Raw genomic sequence first — 21,917 nt, 5'->3', positions numbered from 1 at the left:
CTCCAAGAGGGAAATTCACAAAGTTATAGCTTTCGCTTGACTATACTGCCAAGTCGGGATCAAAAGCTTTTCGTTCCCTGCAGGTATAATTTATTGATGTGCATTTGCTTGAATAGAGAGATAAGAGAGATTGAGAGATGAAAGTTATTCTTTCTTTCAAGACAGGTAGACGTTTTTAGTGTTATGATGTGTTCGGACTATCAGTACACAGAGACTTAGACACGAGGCCATAACTGGTACTGAAACGTTGCAGTATAGTTTATTTCTGGAGGGGTTTGTAACTTGAAATGGTCTTAGCGATAGCCTACAATTGCAATCAAAACATTCCTTCCATTAGACATTCTTGGTAGTGTTAATATATTCACAGTGCTCTGGACCCAGACATATGAACATCATTTTGTGATCAGACAGAGGTAATGGCAAACATGACCCTTTGCAGTCACAGGCCTATTCTTGAGGCCAGTCTACATTATGTTACTCTAAAGTTGCTGGCTGGTCAGATTCTGTTAGGCCAAAGACAGGTGAGTTGGTCTTGAAAAGGGCATCCGATCTCTCTAGGTAGATAGGTTTCCTCCCACATATAAAACGGTTCCAGCATACACGTGTCCACAGGTACAATTGTCGGTTGGGCTAGGTGGAAATGGACGTGCAGGAATACCCGTCCAGAGCCTTATCCGTATGTGCTAAAGTTAGTGTTACAAACTTTCAACCACTGACTGGCTGTGGCTATAATAAGTCTAGCTATCTGCGTCCGCGTTGTGTCTGTCTCTGTCATGTTTTCAAGGGGATTCTTTTTCAAGAGCACAATTCTTGCTCTAATTTTAAATACCGCCTAGCCAAACTCATGATTTGTTGGGAGTTGTCTTTCTGAAGAACACCCTCCCCGTTAGTGTTTTTTTTTTTATCCCATTTTGAAGTGGTCCAGAAAACCCACCATGTTACCCAGACCTAGTGCTGTTGCCCAGACTACATGAGATCCTTCCTATATCTGTCAGGCGACCAGAGAATCACTGCAGCACTGTTCGGATGCCCCCCCCCCCCCCCCCCCCACTCTCTCTATTTCTCTCTATCCATCTCCCTCTCTCTATATCTCTCTTCCTCCATCCCTCCATCTCTCTGGAGGGAATGCTGCAGTGTTGTCTGGGGGATTAGGCAGCAGGATTCCTGATAAGGAATGAAGAAATTGCTGCTTGGATTACGGGAGATGGGGTGCGCAAATCTATGATCTTATTGTTTAGACAGGACACAGAAGGCAGACATGCACTTTATTCCTAATAATTACTGCATGGTCTTCAGAGAAGCCCCAAAAAAGGGTTCCAAAAGGGTTCTTCAGCTTCCCACATAGGAGAACCCTTTTTGGTTCCAGGTAGAACTCTTTTTGGTTCCATGTAGAACACTTTTGGGTTCCATGTAGAAACAGTTCTACATGGAACCCAAAAGAGTTCTACCTGGAACCAAAAAGGGTTCTTCAAAGAGTTCTCCTATGAGGACAGCCGAAGTACCCTTTTAGGTTCTAGATGGCACCTACCATAGCCGCACCCTCAGCACCCCCTAAAAATAATTATTTTCTAGACAAAAGTAGTGCACTGGGCCTTTAGTAGTCGTGTATTAGGGGACATAGCTGTAGTAACCCCCAACCCCAAACATCTTCCCACAGCTATGACTACTACTACTATTATGACTACTAAAAAGGGCTTTATAAATTCATTTGATTGATTGACTACTACTGTAGCCTGGTCCCAGATCTATTTGCCAAACATGTTGCTATTCACACAGTCACCCAAATAGATCTGGGCTCAGACTACTAATACAGCTGCTGCTACTACTTTGGTGGGTTTAGTTGTATAGTTATTCTGGAAGACATTCTAAGTAATTTGAAGTGTATTGTTACTATAACGTTTAGAAAGCAAAGCAGTTACTCCAATACACTATCTAGTATGTACTGTTGATGATCCAACGCCAAAGAAACCAGTTAGTTAATGGAGAATTGGTACCACACAGTACCTATCACAGTTCCATTGTGTAGAGGTAGGTTGTATCCCAAATAGTACCCTAATCCCTATGTAGCAATTTTCTGGGCCCATAGGTCTCTGGTCAAAAGTAGTGAACTTTTTAGGGAACTGGGTGCCATTTGGGAACTACAGTACAAAGTGTACAGGACTCTTCAGTATAAACCACGTCATGTTAATAGTAAAGCTGATTAATCATAAGATGGAGAGATATGTGATATGTGTATGCTAGGTGAGAGAGCGCTGCCAGCCAGTTATGTAAGAGCAGAGACAAGGCGTCACTGATGATGAATTAGCCATATGACATTGTGTTGATTCCTTTGTTAACATTCATTATCAGCGCTGCTCTTTAATTGAATGCCACTATAAAGTCGCACTCTGTAGGATGGTCATACTGTACCATCCAAAGAGTGGACCACCAACAATGCTGCAAATGCATCCTCCATGATATTTTCACATGCAAATAGCACTTGACAACCAGAATTTATGATAAGTTCATACAGATCTTATTAGTGTATTCATACATCACATTATTTGTTCTTAATTGAAATGACTGGAAAGCTTACAGACTGTGTCTTTAAATGTGATTTTCAATACACCCATTTGGAGGGAGAACTGACAGACTATGGATAAGATGCGGGAGCTTGGGGCGTTGTTACGTAATACTGTAGAAGTGAATCAGCCTCTGTCAATTGCATGAGACAATTACAGTCATCCTAGTCAAACAATAGATGTCTCGTTAAGAAATGTTCCAAGTCTCGTTGGCTTTTCAATACCCCCTCATGGAAGAAAAGATTCACACAAGGAACGTTTGTTGCAGCTGACGTACTACGCTATTTGAATAGTTCATCTTGTGGTTGATCTTTTATCACTCGTATTATTGAATTATATTACAGTCAAAGTGTAGCTATCTGACCTGGGACCATATCCTCAAAGCGTCCGAGAGTATGACTGCTAATTTAGGGTCAGGTCCAGGTAATGTTATTCATTATGACATCAAATGTGAAACTGATCCTAGATCCGCACTGCTACTCTGAGAGGCTGTGTTCAATTGTATTGCTACAACCTTCCTGTACATCATAGGGCATCTGGAGGTTCCGATTTTACTACTACAACTACATACGATCCCTGTGTGTCGGAGCTGATATAATTCAGAGTGCTATGAACACAGCAACCCTACAAGAACATCCAGGTCTTAAAACACCATCTAACTCTTTTCCCAGGCCCATAGCTGTTTCGTCTTGTGTTCAGTTTTCACCATTCTGGACCATCCCTTGGGTCACAAGGAGAATACCAAAGCAAAATACTAATGTGGTTTTTAATAAAACACACACAGTCTCCCGTTGTGACCTTGGGTTTATTGGTTTCCCCCTGTGGACAGTGTAGCCGATCACGTCTTCCTTATCTCCCTGCAACACAAAGCATCATTGACGTTCTATCTAGACGAGTACCACTGAGCACGTCCCTTGGCCCTATAAGTTTTAGAATCAGTACAGGCGGTCTATTAAACCCAAGCCCAGGGCTTAGTGCTAGAAGGTCTCTTGTGTCTTGTGTAACTTTGATGTAGAGGCTCTTGGCTTCCTGTATGGCTGGATTCTTTGGATCGCAGAAGTTCCAATAGCTGAGTTGACTTTCATGGTGTGGTATATGGCAGGGGCGCGACTTTGGTTTTAGAAGTGGGGGGGACATATTCAAATTACTCCAAAATTACTGGCACCCCTGACTGGCAATATACAAACAATACTTTAAAAAAATATAAACAATGTAATTATAGAGATAACCTCAAAATACCAACATGTGAAATATACTGTACTTTATTGATGTTTCAATGGAACCCACCAAAATTATTTATTGATTTAATTAAAAATCAATGTCCTCCAAATCAAGGTTTCACAATTAATGGCACCCTTAAATATTATTGTAAATAACATCTACCAAAATTAAACCAGAAATTATATTCCACTTATTTAAGTTTATCTAAGTGTTAAGGAACTATATTGAGCCATTACAGCACTTCCTTTTTCACTAGGGTATAAAAATGAGGTAACACGCATGCAATATCCCTTTGTCATCCAACACCATGAAGAAAAGAAAAGAACTGTCAGTTCAAAAGGGACAGATGGTCATAGACCTTCATAAAGCTGGTAATGGCTGCACAAAGATCCACAAACGATTGAATATATGACTGAGCACTGTCAGGGAAATTATTAAAAAATTCAAAAGATATGGAACAGTTGAAATCCTCACGGATAGAGGACACAAATGCATTTTGCCCCCCAGGATAGGGAGGAGGATTGTGAGAGAAGCAACAAAATTCCAAAGAATCACTGTGAAATAATTGCAGGCCTTGGTGGCATCTTGGGGTCACCAGGTTTAAAAAAGCACCATCAGACGCCACCTCCACAAACACAGGCTCTTTGGAAGGGTTGCCAGAAGAAAGCTCTTAATGACCCCAAGACACAGACACAGACGCAAGCGCTTGGAGTTTGCCAAACGTCATTTAAATTATGATTGGAAGAAGGTGCTCTGGTCAGATGAGACCAAAATTGAAAGTTTTGTTCAGATACAGCATCGGCATGTTTGGCGTCGAAACAGAGATGCAGACAAGGAGAGGTACCATATACCCACGGTGAAATATGGTGGTGGGTCAGTGATGTTTTGGGGCTGTTTTAATTCCAGAGGTCCAGAGGCACTGGTTAAGATTGATGGCATAATGAATTGCACCAAGTATCAGGCAATTTTGGCTGACAGTCTGGTTGCTTCTGCCAGAAGGCTGGGACTTGGCCGTAGGTGGACTTTCCAACAAGACAATGACCCAAACAGACCTCAAGATCCACACAGAAATGGTTCTGTGACAACAAAATCAATGTTCTGCCAAGGTCATCTCAGTCGCCGGTCCTCAATCCAATCGAAACCTGTGGGCTGAGTTGAAGAGGGCAGTTGATAAGCGCAAACCCAAGAATGTGAAGGATCTTGAAAGGATCTGCATAGAGGAATGGTCCAAAATCCCTCCAAATGTGTTCCTTAACCTTGTCAAACATTACAGGAAAAGACTCCATGCTGTTATTCTTGCCAGAGGTGGTGGCACTAAGTACTAAATGAGGAGTGCCAATAATTATGAAACCTTGATTTTGGTGAAATGTATTTTGTATTAAATAATTGTATGATTTTGGTGGGTTCCATTGAAACATTAATAAAGTACAGTATTTCTCACATGTTGGTATTTTGAGTTTCTCTATAATTATATCGTCTATATTTTTTAGAGTATTGTTTGTGCATTGTCAGTCAGGGGTGCCAGTAATTTTGGAGCCCACTGTATATATATCCAGTCTGATAAACACTCCAAACAGCCTACCTGACCGTTCGGAGGCGTCCGCATGGTCCTAAAGCACACCTTTGCCTCGTTTTGTTTCACATTCCAATGATAAAACTGGGAGGGACAAAAATGCAATTTCAGAATGTGGGGGAGGCATGTCCCCAGGGAAAGTTGCACCCCTGGTATATGGTCTGAATATGGTCTCTAAATATTCTTTGTGTCTGCATCCCTCCCATTCAACACAGAAGAGATCATCAAGAAGAAATTTGAACCTCTTGGAATCTACATGACACTCTCTGTGTTGCCTATGTTTGAAAAGATAGGGACAGGCTACAGATGTGAGAAAGAGTTTTACGCTTCAGGCTCGTCTTTGAGATGGGTTGTCACGGCGACCCCTGGAGACAGCGCTCAAACACAGGTAGAGCTCTTTAGGAAACGCTGGGGTCCTCATAAAAAATGGATGTGACATAAAAGAGCCCCTCTCCCACACCAAAGCTGTCTTCTCCACTGCTTGACTTAAAGCGCTGTTTCATTTTCGCTTCCCGACGCTCTGTTTTTAGAAAAGGGACGCTCTGTTCTTAGTGCACCTTTGATTCACGGGGGGAGGTAGAGAACAGCATACAGCGTTGAGCCATCAACCTCCATGTGATGAACGAAGGGTTCTGAGAGCTTTGTTTCCAGGAGCAGTTCAAAGTTCAGCAAGTGCTTGGACCTCTTGGCGTAACAAGTCACTTTCACCATAGATTCACTATAGACTCCCGTACAGGTGTGGGATCAGTTTGACTTTGTTGAAAGTAACCCCGGGTCAAAACAAGGTATACAGGTCTGGGATCAGGTTGAACATGTTAACATAGCCTGTGTTGACTGTGGCTGGAGAATATACACTGACCCCAGGACCGTAGTGGGTGTGTTTTCTGGTGCTGAGGAGATGAGAGGAGTCCTGATCTAGGATCAGTTATGTATTTTAGATCATAATGAATAAGATGATATGGACAGGGGGGACCTGATCAGCACACTGAGATGCTTCATGAATACTATCCTAAATTCTACCTAAGGGTTCCCGGTACGGTGACCTCCTATATGTGTCCGTGCTCTTTAAAGCTTCAATATGTAACTCGTAGGGCGACCCAACCAAATTCACATAGAACTGTGAGTTATAGATCTATCATTCTCATTGAAAGTAAGTCTAAGAAACAATAGATCTCTTCTATGTGGCTATTTCTATGCTTCCCATTCTTAAGTTTCTTTTTTCTGCACCAGCTTCAAACAGCTGAAAATACAATATTTTTGGTTATGAAAAAGATACTTCACAGCAGTTTAGATTGTACAATGATTCTCTACGCTATACTCGCTTATTTTGTCACATAAACTGTAATTAGGAAAACTATTAGAATTTTAGCAACCACTAAATAGCTGAGCGATTTCTGCAGAGTGCATCTTAAAGAAAACTAAATGTATGGGCCTAATCATGGAATTGCATAAAGAATCCCTACTAATTTCATGAAAAACTGTGAAAACGATCCAACATGTTTCCGTTAATCTTGGATGCATATTTTATGTGGTTGAAAGAAATGACATGTTTAGGCTGCATGACAGGTCCCTAAGCGTGCACTCATTCTCTCAAGATGCTGAAAGAAAAATACATTTATCCACTCCTGTTCCCGAGACAAAATTAACATTTGGTCTATAATTTTACTGTGAGGAACACTTCATTCTGCAGCAGTTAATATTATAATAGGCTACAAGTGAAGCATACAGTCCTTTTCCAGACTTCAGTTAATATTATAATAAGCTACATGTGAGGCCTACAGTCAGTGTCCAGACAGTTACTATTCCAACTATTAGGTTACTTCAATTCTGCCATCCATCCATACGGTGCCATTTGATCAATTCAAAGAGACCACTTACAAAACACCACAAAGTGTTATGAATGACATTCTGTTATTGTCATCCATTAGGCCTGCACAAGTCTTGTAACCTGAATTGATGCTTACACTTCTGCGGTCTCAGCCACTCATCTCTGCCTTGGCAAAATGACAGTGTTATCATCGAACTACACTGCATTTTGGAGCATATTCCACAAGTTTTCAAGTCTATTCGCTAACTTTTCATGCGACTCACATCTCACATACGGCAATGATAAATACTGTAATAGCCTACAGTTTTTTGAGAATCTATGTTCTAATTATTGTGATAGCCTCATGTTTTACTTGTTTTAGTTACCCCACTATTTATTTTGCCTGTACTCCATACGGGACCGTTTCAGCTTACTTTCAGCCCAGATTCTACCCCTGAACAGGATGACACAGTACAGGGCATCAGAAACAGATCTACACTATTAGTTAATATAGGAAAAAGAGCATATAGGCAAAAAGGAATGATGAAAAATCTAAATAATATGGTATAATAAAATATACAATTAAAACAATATCATTTAACAGTAGGCTAACCTTGAAGGCCAGTCTGTCTGTGCTTTCGTGCCAAAATTGTCACTCTTTGTCATGCCAAAAAACACTTGGCATGACAATTCCATAAGGAGTTGGCAAGTGAGTAGAAACAGGCACCCAGGCTAAAATGCAGTGAAAACACCACAGCACAGAAACAATCAGAGCAGAACTGAACAGACTTGCCTTTTGGTTGTGTTGCATTGGGTCTGTGTGTTGAATTGTATTACATGGTACGGTAAATAGACTTAGGCTGTTTTGCATTGGATTACAGTGTGTTGCTGCTGAGAGGCACGTTCATAATGGCTGCCATGTTCTGTCCTTGGCCCCCGTGGGCTGACTCACAGAAGGTAGAGCATCCTGTTGCTCCCTGGACCATCTGCAGGACCACCGTCACTGCTTCAGGTCAAATGGCAAATGAGAATGGGTCCTAATGAACTTATGAGTTCCTGTTTAATGGTGTGTGTGTGTGTGTGTGTGTGTGTGTGTGTGTGTGTGTGTGTGTGTGTGTGTGTGTGTGTGTGTGTGTGTGTGTGTGTGTGTGTGTGTGTGTGTGTGTGTGTGTGTGTGTGTGTGTGTGTGTGTGTGTGTGTGTGTGTGTGAGAGAGCAGTGTGCAATCGACGTACATAAAATGCATACAAAGCATGTCAAGGAGTAATTACACAAAACGCAAACAGTCCTAACAGCTGAATCTAGGCTCATATGTAACTACATATATTTCTGAGATTCATCAAAGAGTCGTCAGGCATAGCTCCGTTTCAGGTTTGTAATTAGATGAAAGTTAGCAGTGTGCTGGTGTTCTTTCTATATGTCAGTGTGGTTGCTGTGGCTCACTTAGCAACACAAATAAACCAGAGAGACAGGGTCCTGCTCCCGCCCGCCAGCCTCCCTCCCTCCCTCTCTCGTTCTGCAGAGTCAGCGCTCCTCTCCTAACGCTCGTCACGTCTCTCTCTCTCTCGTTTCTTTCTTTCTCTCTCTCACTCTTTCTCCCTCTCTCCCTTTCCATTCCTCTGCTGCACTCCCTCCTCCCCAGGCAATCCGAGCACCCCTCCCTCCCTATGTCTCTCCACCCCTCTCACTTTCGTAAAGGGGTGAAGACCAGGGGGACAGATGGTTCCTCTCTACTCCGCGGAGGACGTGTGAGTGCTGGGAGCATCCGTCATGTGTATTTGAGTCCCTCCTCCTTTCCTTCCCCTGCCTCTTTCATTCCTCCATTCCCCCCCCTCTTCATCCCCTCCCTCTCCTTCTTCGCTTTTTTTCTCCATGTAGCTCTGGACCGGCACAATCTTCCAGCTCAGCAGAGATGGAGACCACCCAGAGAGGGCTTGGCGTTGCCCACAACGGCCAGGGGGAGAGAGGGGTAGAGCGGACTGGCTAGTCAGAGGGGGGTCCTTCACTGGCCCACCCTATACCCTCTCAAGGGCATTACTCTGGATAGGAACCTGGACAGCTCTTAAGGCTTAGCGCTTTCAGCAAGGAATGACACTTCTGCTTGTTGGACTTCTCCAATATTTTAGCACTGTCACTTACTGAATCCTGATTATGGAGTTTGTGTAAATGTGCTGTTCCCTACTCTGGATTTGAATCTGGATCTATTCGCCATCTGGAGTGCCTGCGTTTTTACAGCCGTAACTCGAACACATGGACGTCTTTGGTTTCGCAAAGATGGCAAAGCTGTCAGGGTGAGTGTGTGTACCGTACCGGGACGAAGGAAACTAAGCAGCCGCGAGGGGAGGGGTTGAGGGTGGCGGGGGTTGTCTCTGCATAGGAACAAGGAGTGTGTGACCAATGAGCGAGCAGTCTGTTGTGCCTGGGAGCCGAGTGTGGACTGCAACACAAGCAGTGAGTCAGGACTCAGACCACGGCTTTGTGGCTGATCCACAAAGTTCTGAGAGAGAGAGCTGAGCGACTGTGTTTGGCCACATAGTTAGATAAGTTGCAAGAGAGAGTTTGACATAGAGAGTGTGAGAGAGCAAGATAAAGACTAAGGGGAAGGGAAGGTGTGTGAACTAGAGAAGAGTCATAATTTATGTGAGTGAGAAAGGACAGAAAGCAGACATGGAGATGATGTACCAGAGTACTAGAGAGGGAGGGAAGGAAGAACAGAGTAACAACAAGATAAAGCAAGGTAAGTAAAGTGAAGAAGTAGAAAGAGGAGAAGGCCCAACAGGGAATGTGAAAATTATATAGGGAGAGAGAGGGGGGGTGAGAGAGGGAGGGAGGGGGAGAGAGAATGAGAATATAAGTGAGAATTGACTTGAAGCAGAGGAGGTTCCATAAGTAGAATGTTGTTGTCATGATGAATAGCTCAGAGCACAATTCTTCCTGATCTCTGTTACTTCCTGATCTCTGTGCTTCTAGTCCACACACACACATGCACACACACGCAAACAGAGCCTGTAGCACACACAAACACTGTAACACAATCACACACGCAGACGTTGGGATGATCCCTCACTTGAGTGGGGTCGCAACACTAAACCCACTAAACATGGCTCAAAACAAATATTTTAAACCTCAGCACACAGAGAGAGGTCTACAGCTGGAATGAATCATTCTCTCTCTTGTGAAGTAGTGGGAGTGTGTGGCGTAGCTCAGCACCTCAAGTTTGCAGAGGCCCGGGATCTTCTGGGTTCCTTCGAGGGATTCCTTTAAGAGAGATTAGGCAGCTCGTTGGGTCTAGTTGGGGCTGTTATTGGCAAGAAAAGTTTCAAACGGGAGTCATTGATGCTTATTGGTGTCTCGATATTGTTTCCAGGGGCGCAACTTTCACTGGGGACTGGGGTTACATTCTGAAATTGCATTTTTGTCCACCCCAGTTTTATCTGTGATAAACGTTGATGCAACAGTGTGCTTTAGGATCATACGGATGGCTCCGAGCGGTCGAGTAGACTTTTTGGAGAGTTTATCCGACTGGGGGGGGGAATATATATATATATATATATATATATATATATATATACAGTGCCAGTCAAAGGTTTGGACACACCTATTCATTTCAGGGTTTTTCTTTATTTTTACTATTTTCTACATTGTAGAATAATAGTGAAGACATCAAAACTATGAAATAACACATATGGAATCATGTAGTAACCCAAAAAGTGTTAAACAAATCTAAATATATTTTATATTTGAGATTCTTCAAAGTAGCCACTCTTTGCTTTGATGACAGCTTTGCACACGCTTGGCATTCTCTCAACCAGCTTCAACTGGAATGCTTTTCCGTCACTCTGTGGACCAACTCTTCCCAAACCACCTCAATTGGGTTGAGGTCGGGTGATTGTGGAGGCCAGGTCATCTGATGCAGCACTCCATCACTCTCCTTCTTGGTCAAATAGCCCTTACACAGCCTGTAGGTGTTGTGGGTCATTGTCCTGCTGAAAAACAAATGATAGTCCCACTAAGCCCAAACCATATGGGATGGCGTATCGATGCAGAATGCTGTGGTAGCCATGCTGGTTAAGTGTACCTTGAATTCTAAGGTCAAGTTTAGCCGGTTCCATCGATAAAAGATCATAACGATAACTTCAAGTTTTACCGCCACAGTTGACCATTGAATTATTCGATGAATCTGCTGTTTCTCAGAGCAAGGTGCAAGCAGCGTCACAGATATGTTTGAATATAGATATCAGAGAGGCAGCCAGCCAGGAGAAACCAATAGGTCAGCGCAGGAAAAACACACATTTCTTGATTTGAGTCATGCTAATCCTCCCAAGGGATTTTGACGGGTGATCACCACTGCACACATGACCCCCGCTTCATTCAACTGGATGAAATCGCTGAAGCATGTCACCCTCTGTCCGTGTGTCTGTCAGTCAGTCAGCGAGAGGAAAGCGAGAGAGAGAAAGAAAGGACAGACAAGAATAGAGGAAAAAATAAATACACAACAGTGAACCACAATGCGGCCTTGTATTATGAAAGAAAAGATTGAGGGATTTTATAAGAGGAGGTTGTTGCTCGTGGAGTAGGGACACTGTAAAGACACCCACATGTTGTGTGGGTAGTTAGTGTTGATTATGTAGAGTCTACGTAACGGATAATCAACGAGGGGCTATGCGTTCTGTGGAAAATAATGAACGACGTCAAAGATTTTTTATAACTAAACCAAGATAGACCACAGCTTGTCGTTTCCAATGGGAACAAATGAGTCATAGCAGGCAGAAAAAGCAAGGTGGTAGGCGCCTGTGCAATAACTAAATTTGCCTTTGCACTCCTTCTAATCAGAGCGATTTTTTTTTTACTTTTGCAAAGGGTAAAGTCTCCAAAACTTAGTCCACCCTGTTCATAACAGATTCTAGTTTTGGGAAGAGAAAGCTGTATTGAGATCAAATATTTAATTGATGAGAACATTTGCAGAATCTCATTCCATCTTCTCCCACTGCCCCACCAGTGGGCTTCCTCTCACTACCATATTTGGAAACGCTAATCGGATGCTTCACAATTATACATCCAGTGAAATATCTGTCTCATTTTTCTATCTGTGAAGATGTGGAAGAGAACACATAGAGCTCTGAGTTGATTATGGCTATAATTTAACACATTTGCCATTAGAAATTTGTTAATTTGCTGGTAGAAAAGTGTTCAACATCGACTGAAGTAGCTAGCAAATAGCTATATTAGTTGCCGTGGTAACCACACAAACAGACTTGCTTGTTTAGCTAACCAAACCATCGCTAGCATGCTATTATGTTTTGAAAATCGAATTCAACAGCACCACTACATTTTTCAATTTAACTTTTGATTTAAAAAGCAGCTCAAATCAAATATGTGAGAATTAACTATAGCCATTGAATTCTACCTTGCCGATATACTGTGCGTTATAGGGAATTATAAAACGGATGAGTCTAATTCTGAATGCTGATTGGTTAAAACTGCATTCAAGTAGGTGTCTAATCCACAAGTTACCACCGGCTAACAATTTGATGTTAAAATGCCTATTTACTCTGTTCCATCTGACTGCGCAATGCACTGTCTCATCAGCCCAGCCAGGCAATTTATAAACGTGATCTCCACTATAAAAAGCATCTAGACAGTATCTCACATTTCTTTTAGACTAACCTTTAGTTTTCAACAGCGGAGATTTGTATAAACCTTGCTCTCTGTCTCTCCAACAATAGCAACATTGTTTCAATATTCAAATTTGATCTCCAGCTGTCCCATAGTAATGAACGTGTTGGGAGTCGGGATGAAACAGACAGGCAGCGTTTCTCAGCCAGTCGAAATCATGAATCAGCTGGCCTCGTTTTTATGGATATATACAAAGAAATGTAAATTGAAAAAAGGTAAAATGATGTGCAGCTAGTTTGTAGTATTTCCAGCGTCACTTTGACGTGGTTGTGTTAGCTGTGTTGTTGGCCAACTCCTCTGAACAATAGTGTCCTGACGAGAGAGCACATTTTCTCTGCCAGGCAAAATCCCTACAAAACAGCTTAAACAAATGCAAATCCAGCTACTGTTATTATTCTGGCTGCACTGTTGACGTAGTTCGCTAGCTAGCAAGCAAGGGATAAGAACGTTGCCAGCCAGTATGTCCATAGATACAAAACAATAAGACTAAATGACTGGGTCTGGCAACCGAACAGATAGAACAACTAGCCGGTTTGTGTAGCAACCCTAGATTTGTGTCGGGACTATGTCTTGTAGAAGGAGGAAATAGTATGAATAAATGTATAAAAATAAAGTTTTTAATTAAAATATGTCAATCATTATTTGAATATGTTGGTAGCCCGTTGTATAAAAGTGATAATGCCCTCGAGGACAGTGTTTGGAGGACATGTTGGCACGGTTCGCCGGCCCTCGACGAACAACACCAGTGCAAATATATCCTCCAAACACCAGCTTCTCAGGCATTATCACTTAAATAATGCATCCTCTAGAATGCCCTTCAAGCCAATAAGAAATTAGTATTCAACAATGCCATGGTATAACGTTGGTTATGTAGTTTCTACTGTTGATTATGTCGTTTCTACTGTTGATTATGTCCCAATAGGCATTGTGGGAAAAATGTGTCACTGGGTCTCAAACGCTGGTGTAAGTCAGAGTTTCCCAAACCCAGTCCTGGGGCCCCTCCCTGGGTGCACGTTTAGTTTTTTGCCCTAGCACTACACAGCTGATTCAAATAATCAACTCATCGTCAAGCTCAGACTATTTGAATCAGCTGTGTAGTGCTAGGGCAAAAACAAAATGTGCACCCAGGGGGGGTCACAGGACCGAGTTGGGAAACGCTGGTGTAAGTTATATGTTTTTAAGAAGATACTTGGAATAGAAAATGGCTACTGGGCTGTTTGGGGTTTTGGCAATATCTTGAAATGAAGCCATTGTAATTACATGTTCAATTGTTGTTGTTTCTTGCCTTGGCAAGCAAACTGAAAGGAAACTCATGTTTGATTATCCTGCCCACCTTCCGGTGGTATAGAGTAACAAATAGTTAGCTACCAAACTTGATCTCATGAAGGCGGAGCTCCAAAGCATCGATTTAAACTAGAAAGTAATCTTCAGCCAAGGAAATTAAGTCCACTGCTTGGAATCAATCAGTTTGCTTGTTTTGTTTTTAGTGGAAGCAACATTCGTCTCGGCGGAAGCCACCTGCACCAAGTCTTAATCAGATGTGGTGTCGAAGAGACAAATATGGCCGACAACACCGTATTCAAAATGATAGCCTGTATAGACAGAGGATTAATCATACAGTAGCATTTCTAACTTCTGGTTGCACTGAAGAGACCAAGCACATCCTCTTCTCTCCTCCGTTTATCACAAGCGTCCCCCAGATCAATTATGGAAATAAAGCAGGCAAACAACCTTTTTTTTGCTTTCAATTTAAATTCTAGCTTACGCCACTCTGGCAGGAAAATACATTTGCTTTCAGGGAGAGTGCGCTGGCTAACCACTTACATTATGATTTGCACCAAGCGACTGAACGGAACAGAACTGAACTCTGGGTCCCAAGTCCTCTGATTGGTTTTAGATGTTAGTCCATTTTGTATTTTTTTAGGCCTTGTTTTTACAGCAGTTTGTGTCAAAGTAATTGTCAGATTTTGGGCTGATCCCTACATGCTCTTTGATAGTGCCTTTTAGGAGATGCTATTTCCAGCTGCTCTCTGTTTACTTTCCATGCATTTGTGGAGGGGAGAGTGCAGTGTTTCTGCTCCTGAGCACTGATCAACTTAGAGTTATCCCGTTTGGAAAATGTTGAATGTTTTTAATGTTGACCTTCACGTTTCAATTGGGGGTTCTACAGTTAAGTGGGTGCTATCAGTTTCTATGTTGGATTACAACCACAGCCTTCAGTTCTGAGGAACTGAGCTGTTTTAAAAATATATAACATCTTGTTTTGGAGTATATAGAAAGTGTCTCTCTGAGTGGTGGGCTAAAGTAGGATTTATAAATAAGCCTCTATGTTTAAAGAGAGAATCATCTATAAGGGATATATTGGCACTCTGTTCTCAACCAACCTGGCCTCAGAGCAATTTGTAAGATTTAGTACGTACATTGCTTTTATCCATTGAGTATGATATTTTACATTAAGTTCCACTATGAATGAAATAGTGGTCGTAAAATATGATACGAATTAGACAAATTCTAGTGTCATGCGTCTTACCCAGTCATACAATATCATAGGAATTGGATGCTGTAATGTATTATACATTTAGGGACGTATGGTATTATACGTATTTCTCTGAGACCAGGCTGCTTGTTGCTCTGTAACAACAAAGGACAATTCCAGGTGAATTTACGTTGCTGGTAAGGCGAACTAACGACAAAGGTTAGAATGTACGTAGCGTGTTAGGTGAATTAGGTTAGGGGAAGGGTTAGCAAAAATTGTAAAGTTCCCTTTGAACAAGCAACCTTGGTTTGCTAGACGGTCCCTGTAATCCTCCCCGACCCATGGCCGGCGTTATCGGCGGGCCTTAGAGGACTAGCCCGGCCTGCCGTATCTCCTTGCCCGTCCAAATAAAATATTGAAATATTGATAATTTATTTGACATAGACGCGCGAAGACAGAAACACTTATCAATCTCAGTTAAAGCATCCGAGCGAGTGAAACAGTACCGCTCTGTCTCAGTATGTGTAGACCATGTATCTGATGCTGTCTGGACCAAAATGCCAAAACATGTCATACTATTTCTGTCCAAACAGCATCAGATACATGAGCTACATATACAGGGGCGCTGTTTCTCTCCGCACGGAAACTTTCTCTGGTGATAAAGTTTCAGCAGAGAGGAAGAGGTGAAGCGAGAGGCTTCACTCACAATCTGTCCAGTGTAAACCCAGTGTGTTTCTATGGGAATAATATGCAGACCTAACCTTGTTGCCTGCCTTACCGCCTTTGGGACAAAGACTCCCATTGTTAGGGCGGAGACATGAGCATCTTATCATTATATACACATCTCTTGTTTCAGCCTCCTCGCGAATTGGAAAGGAAAGTTGTCGAATGCTCAGTGCAATGTTAGGAGGCTGGATTGCCCTAAAGTAAATTGATATTTAGCCAAAATTATATTTATTTATTTTAACCTATTTATTTAACCTTTATTTACTAGGAAAGTCAGTTAAGAACAAATTGTTATTTACAATGACGGCCTACTCCAGGCAAACCCTAACCCGGACAACGACGCTGAGCCAATTGTGCAGCCCTATGGGACTCCCAATCACGGCCGGTTGTGTTACAGCCTGGAATCGAACCAGAGTCTGTAGTGACGCCTCTAGCACTGAGATACGGTGCCTTAGACCACTGCGCCCCATATATGAGTACTCCTGTCTAAATTAAGTAATTCAAAATACTTCACCAGGAAGCATTAACCACAGAGGATCATTAGCTTTTTTTCGTTTTAATATCTGTTGATTGAAGCCCGCAATTTGGGTAGTGCGCGTGACAATAGGTCTAGCTGATTGAGTTGCGGATGTCAGTGAAAGCGTCTAAAATATGTGTTGAAGATCACTTAAAATATATAAATTAAAATGTTGTTTAAGAAGAAGGGGAGGGGTGTGTGGCGAAGATATGGTGCGTCTCTCTCCATAATGCATGCATATTTGAGTTTCCATTTGGCGATGTCTTATTTCTGATTGTCTTAACTCACCACATACACCACATATTTTTTATTCGCCTCACACAATTCAACGAAGTCTGTTTTGTTTTTTTACATCCATTGAGAATGACACGTCCTCAGTATTTGAAAAATCTTTCCAACACTCCCAGCCTCGATAATCACCAAGCCTCGATGTGAAAGGTTAAATGGTCATCTTTCCCAAACTTAAAACTCAGGAACTGCCTATGGTCTTTACTATAACACCCATTAAAAAAATGTGTGAATGCGCAAGCACGTGCACACATAGGAGGTCCGGTGAAAAATGACTGGACCGCATATCGCAACCAACGGCCCGTCCAACTGATTCGTTCTGGCGCCGGGTCTGCACGGACCAACCACCCTACTTTCGTTTCTGTCATTTATTTTGTTTCTGTAACCATACCGTTCTTGATGTAACGTAACATGTCATACTTAATGGAGGTACACACATTTAAGCAAAACAGCCTTTGCCTGTCCAGTGAGTCCAGCTTGGCTCAACAAACAGCTATAAAATACAATTATTGATATTATTCATATGTTTTATGCGATTCATTCAAATTGGTAATTTGCATCTCATTATAATATAGTTATTACCTCATGCTCTAGTCTAGTGTGTCTTGGACCTGTTTGGTTTAGGACTTTCCAGTCTAGCGTTTAATCCGCTAATGATGTCAACTCACTCTGTGATTTGTTTTGGTCTAGATAGTATCACTCACTCACCACATGGATTCACAGTTAACGACAAGCTGAGAGAAAGAGACAAAGACAATAGTGGACGCCAACAGGCACAAGCACCCTGTCCCTTTGCTGAATACTACATTAACGGTGGTAGAAAAAGTACTCAATTGTCATACTTAATAGGAAATGACTCAAGTAAAAGTGAGTCACCCAGGAAAATACTACTTTAGTGTTTAGTGAGTCCGCAAGGTACGAGGCAGTAGGTAAGATAACGTATTATATTGATAGGTACGTGAATTCAAATAAAATGTTATTTATCACATGCGCAAATACAACAGGTTAGACCTTACCGTTAAATGCTTACTTACAAGCCCTTAACTAACAATGCAGTTCAAGAAATAGTTAAGAAAATATTTACTAAATAATGTGAAGTGAAAAAAAAAATCAAAAAGTAACAATAAAATGACATAACAATAACAAGGCTATATACAGGGGGTACCGGTACCGAGTCAATATGCGGGGGTACAGGTTAGTCGAGGTAAAGTGACTATGCATAGAATTTGATCATATTGCTGTCCTGCCTGTGCATTCAAAATGTAATGAGTACATTTGGTTGCCAGGGAAAATGTATGGGAGTTAAAACTACAGATTTTCTTTACAAATGTAGTAGTGTAAAAGTAAAAATTGTACAGTACAGTAAGTATTTTTACTTAGCTACTTTACACCACTTAAATACTACTTCTGAAACAGCACTGAAACAGCACTGCTCTTCAGTACTAATGATTATCTTTTGTGGTCTTGTTTGGGATATATTTGTCTTGTATTTAGTGATGCTTGTTCTGTGGGATTTTTATCTGTGGGATTTGTGCTCCAGTGTTTTGCTAATGCAGATGTTGCATTCATCTGTGTTTAGCACTGGCAAACGTGATGCACCCCGACCCCACCACAAAATCTGTATGTATGCACACAAGCTGCTGCCATCAGCTGGGGCTTTGTCAACCAGAACCTGCACAGATCTCTTAATGATCGCTTAACGAGACTTGTGTTTCTTAAATGTTTAAAAAAGTTGAAGAACCCAATCTGGCTTCCTGTAGAATTTATAATAACGACTGAACCCAATCTGGCAACCCGGAGCATTTATTAAAATGGATGAATATCAAAACAAGCTTTTATGAGCCATTTAGCAGATCTAGGTCTACAATGTCTGACTGCAATATAAGCACTCCCTTTTTCGTATGCGTATGATATGTTTAGTCAGTTTTCATACTGAAATGAATCATACTATCCTATGTGCCAGCCTGGCTATCATGCCAGCTCCCTGTCACACTTTGGCATGCCAAACATGTTTGCACAAACAGGTCTGGGACCAGGGCTAGGCTAGAATCATACTGTCTGGAATGTGTTCTATTTAACCCCAACATCAATTTGGGCAGAAAAGAGAACATTTTTCAAATACATCTTGTTCTGCAACTGACAATATATCAATAATGTAAACAATGTTATCTTAACAAACCATGTCCACATTGTACTACTAACATAGAAGTGAGCAGGTTATCTCAGGGTTACCAGTACATTGAAGTTAGAGGAGAACAATAATGTGAGAAATGGCTGGATTCAATTATTTTCCAACAAATAAAATGACAGTGATTATCTCTAATCTGTGGATTCAAAATATCCCTCTTGAATGACCTACAGAGTTTGTGTTATTCAGAATTAGCATTTCCATTGCAAACTATCACAGATGTGACCTAGCCACCTGAATCACTTTGTTAATGAGTGAGGTGTGTGTCAGCCGGCCAAATAATGGGCTATAATTCAATGTCATAACTTTATGTTTATGCATCCTTTAACTGAAGGACGATACAGGTTGAAATATCCAATGGACAGGTGCCTCTAGATTATAGGAAGTCAAGCCAAATATATTGAGTGCCCTAGTTGAATATTTCCTTTCCACATCATTCAGTACTCAAGGACACCCCTTGAAGAGGGCATTTGGCCTATATGATGGTTGTTTGAAGGACTAGGACAAACAATATAGAGAGAGCACTACAGAACACACACACTCGCCAGAAGACGAAGGGCAAAGGATCAGCTCCCTAGGGGACCAGTCTTCAGAACGGAATCTCAAAGGTGTTCAGCTCCAGCCTTTGAGTCTTGAGCTGAATACTGATCGTCTCCCTCCCTCTGTGTGTGAGTGAGTCTTACTGGCTGGCTGGTGGAGCCAAATTAGGGTGTGCTGTTCTTACTGTTCTACTGCAGAGGGTCATGCTGTGCTGTGGGCTGCCTGCCAGACCATGTGCCAGGGTTAAAACAACAACCCTCGCTACTACCACCATTACCACCACCAGCCTCTATGGCAGCCTCCTACAGCGTGCACACCCCCACGACCCTCTCTCTGTCTCTTTGCTCTGCCTATGGGTTTCCTGCTACTGTCACTCAGGGACAGGAAGAGAGGCATGGCTTTGTTTTGTTCTGCCTTTCATGTTCTTCTCCTTCTGATCTGTGCTCCCTTGAAGCACAGTGTGATAGGTGTGGGGATGTCAGAACAGGTTGTGTCATTTATTGGAAGATCAGAGCAATCGGCGTCAATGGAGCTGTGTGCGCGTGCACATGTGCGGTATACACACACTTGACTTGATGTGACTGTAAACTACACGGAAACGAAGGAGTATCATGGCGTCACCCAGAGAATGTAGCTGATAGCTGTATCTGTATTATCATGTTCGTTACTGAGTACCAAGAATGTTCATTTAGCCAGTTAACGTACATCATTATACATAGCAGAGTCATGAATGAATAGCAATCAAAATAAGCGCATGGGGAGGCCTGTGAGAACCATAGCCTGTCATGGTCTATGTGTGCCGGCAAGGAGGCCAAAAGGCTCAAGGGCTATGTTAGTGTGTGTGAGTGACAGAGAGAGCGAGAGAGAGTCACTAAGTGACAGTGAAGAAAGAAAATTTGCGGGCTTTGTCATTCCAGCAATGTGCTTTTTGACCTTCCATTTTAGTAAATTGCTGCATCAAGGTGATTGCAGTGAGTAGTGCGGCTTCAGTATGGTGGCTGGGTTGAGCACGAGTGCTGTCCATGGTGCTGAACAATTCAGGGCTACTGGTGGTGCTGAATGGAAACCTAAACCCCTTGTTTTACATAGTGGAACATCATGCTTTTCCCATCCTCTAAAGCAATGAACTCTAAATGAACAGCAATTAACTCTGAGTAACAAAATCCCAATAAAACTGCCAGGTTATCCACTTAAAATGTAAATTTTTGATAACTCAAAGCTTCCATACATTGCATTTTAACGACAGCTGCCTCTGCGAAACGCCTGCAGTTTTCATGTGGTCCTCAGCATTCCCCCGTCCAGGCCTATAGTGTATCCTCCCTGGACAAAATGTTCCGAGCAGAGCATGGGTTGTGGTATGGCCGGGTTACATAAAACGTTGCTGTGAGAGCTGAAGCATGTTGTCTTCTTCAGAAAGCCATGCTGTATTAATAGGGAGCACTTTGAGGGCATTCTTTAAAGACATGGAGGGATGTTTCATTTATGACTCTCTGAAGCACCACAGACCGACATGGGAGGGGAGAGGAATCTCTAGTAGGCTGCTGGTGGTGGAAAAAGTTAATGGGATGCCTTGAGTCACAGCACTTGGATGGAGATGAAGTCAAGATCATAGATTTACGATGTGTAGAATTTGCATTATACGTGGCCGACGGCGGCCATATTGGTGGGGCTGTTTGTATCTCTAGCTTGACTGATTTTATACCACACTCTGACCACATGACCTGTGAAGATGTACGCCGTCTAGGTAGGTCTAAGTAGAATTTAAAACCCTCTCCGTTCTGGCGTGTCTATTTCTACAGTTTGGAGCAGAGTGCAGAAGTGATAAAATGGCTCCTAGCAGAGTGTTTTAGTCATCCACAGGGAATGTTTTAGAACCACATAGGGACACACTGATGCTCTCTAGCCACTGCCTTTGTGTCCGTTTCTATAATTCATGGCAGGGAACCAGACCTCTACACACTTTAGATGGATGATCCCCAGATGGAGGGAGAGTAACTTGGGTTGTTCGGGGGGAAAAAGCCTAAAATATACTCGTCTAGGATCACTTTAGCCTTTGCTCTCTGCAACTGTAGAACTCCCGCCGAACAAGGGAGGCCTTTTAGCCAATAAATAATGAAAAACAACTATATTATGAAAATATGCTGTAAAGAAACACTAAATTTAGGCCGATTTTTCACAAATGTTAATGTTTCCTGTCCACAAAAGGGCTGGTTTTGGTTCCTTAAAAGACCAAGGACAAGACTTGTCTCAATTTTATGACTGAGGTGCTCTCTTGTCGTTGAATATTTCTATGCCCTCCATCCAGTCTTGGGGCGAAGGGGGTATTAGCCTAGTTATTCCTTACA

At 42.2% G+C, this 21,917-nt stretch overlaps 1 protein-coding gene across 3 annotated transcripts in view; it reads left to right on the top strand.

Annotated features, from left to right (window-relative positions):
- The window catches only part of LOC129840358 (FERM and PDZ domain-containing protein 4-like), a 57,316-nt gene that overhangs the window by 8,108 nt on the left and 27,291 nt on the right, over positions 1 to 21,917 (top strand). The window contains exon 1 of one of the 3 annotated variants that reach the window (XM_055908171.1): positions 8,709 to 9,452. The exons of the other annotated variants lie outside the window; for them this stretch is intronic. Coding sequence (XP_055764146.1) covers positions 9,412 to 9,452 — 41 coding nt within the window. The 5' untranslated portion in view covers positions 8,709 to 9,411. Of the gene's footprint in view, positions 1 to 8,708; positions 9,453 to 21,917 lie in introns of those variants that run through there. 3 annotated transcript variants of the gene reach the window in all.

This window comes from Salvelinus fontinalis, chromosome 41, assembly GCF_029448725.1.
Source record: "Salvelinus fontinalis isolate EN_2023a chromosome 41, ASM2944872v1, whole genome shotgun sequence".
In the NCBI taxonomy this organism is placed as follows: domain Eukaryota; kingdom Metazoa; phylum Chordata; class Actinopteri; order Salmoniformes; family Salmonidae; genus Salvelinus; species Salvelinus fontinalis.
Note: the sequence above shows the minus strand (reverse complement) of the source record. Positions and strands in the feature narration are given on the sequence as shown.